This window comes from Morus notabilis, unplaced genomic scaffold (assembly GCF_000414095.1).
Source record: "Morus notabilis unplaced genomic scaffold, ASM41409v2 Scaffold9767, whole genome shotgun sequence".
In the NCBI taxonomy this organism is placed as follows: Eukaryota; Viridiplantae; Streptophyta; class Magnoliopsida; order Rosales; family Moraceae; genus Morus; species Morus notabilis.
In genome coordinates this window covers 1-911 of record NW_010366073.1, presented here as the reverse complement: position 1 = coordinate 911, position 911 = coordinate 1, and the positions used below count along the sequence as shown (strand labels likewise).

The following is a 911-nucleotide window of genomic DNA, read 5'->3' as shown; positions in this document are numbered from 1 at the left end:
ATATATATATATATATATATTGTTGGAGGGTCTCACCAAGGAGCTGTACGGATAAGCCCAGAGCGATCAGTGCGACAACTAATTTGAGTGTTGGGTGGTTTCTTGTTGTACACGCCAGTTGATGTTAAAAACAGTGCATATAACCATCCAATTGAGACGGAGAACAGCAATGAAAATCTATCACATCTGTGTGTTTTTGCTTTCATATAACGAGGAAGATACTGCAAGACCGTTTATTAATTGCTCATCAAGCAATACATACTCGTTTGGAAAAATGAATACCAAAAAGATTAAGAGTGGTAACGACACTTGCCTGTGAGATGAAAATGAAGATGATCAACTCAGGAAGCCCAACTTCAACACATTTTGCGAGCTAGAAGGAGAGAATAAGAGGGACAAAAATGTGTCAAGAAAAACATTGAACTAAAATAGAAAAAGCAGCAATAAAAAGCAATAAATCCAATGAAGAAATTCTTACCGTGGGGAAACCAAGATGATAGAGCCCAATTCCAGCGAAAGTTACGACTGGGACAACAGAAAGAGGACTAAGAAACCTAAACCAGTAATTTAGGAAACAATGATCATGATTCACAAAGATCATATATTAATATCCATAATCCATAATTTGACAAATTAAAAATTCTTAGCAAATTTTACCTCTCAAAAACTTTCAACTGAGATAACCTACCTTACAACATTTCTCCACAAGCCTAGGAAACCAATTAATATCTGAAAACATGCGGTTATGATTATAGCACCTTGTATACCTCTCATTGTTTGTATAAACTTCTGGAAAAAAATAAAAATAAAAAATAAAAAAAGAAGAAGAAATGATAGTGCTGATAAGAATTCTGTTTTCAGGAAAAAAAAAAAAGAAATAATAATAAATAATGAGGATCTTGGACTAACCT

The 911-nt window shown here is 33.6% G+C and overlaps 1 protein-coding gene across 1 annotated transcript; it reads right to left on the bottom strand.

The window, feature by feature from the left end:
• Nucleotides 1-36: 36 nt before the first annotated feature.
• LOC112093810 (putative nucleobase-ascorbate transporter 10) lies at nucleotides 37-774 on the bottom strand (the record flags this gene model as incomplete). The annotated part of the gene is made up of 4 exons (XM_024173011.1): nucleotides 689-774; nucleotides 479-554; nucleotides 314-373; nucleotides 37-221 (listed from the first exon to the last, which is right to left on the bottom strand). Coding segments are annotated over exons 1-4 (407 nt in total), but the record flags the coding sequence as incomplete, so codon positions are not given.
• Nucleotides 775-911: the final 137 nt, after the last annotated feature.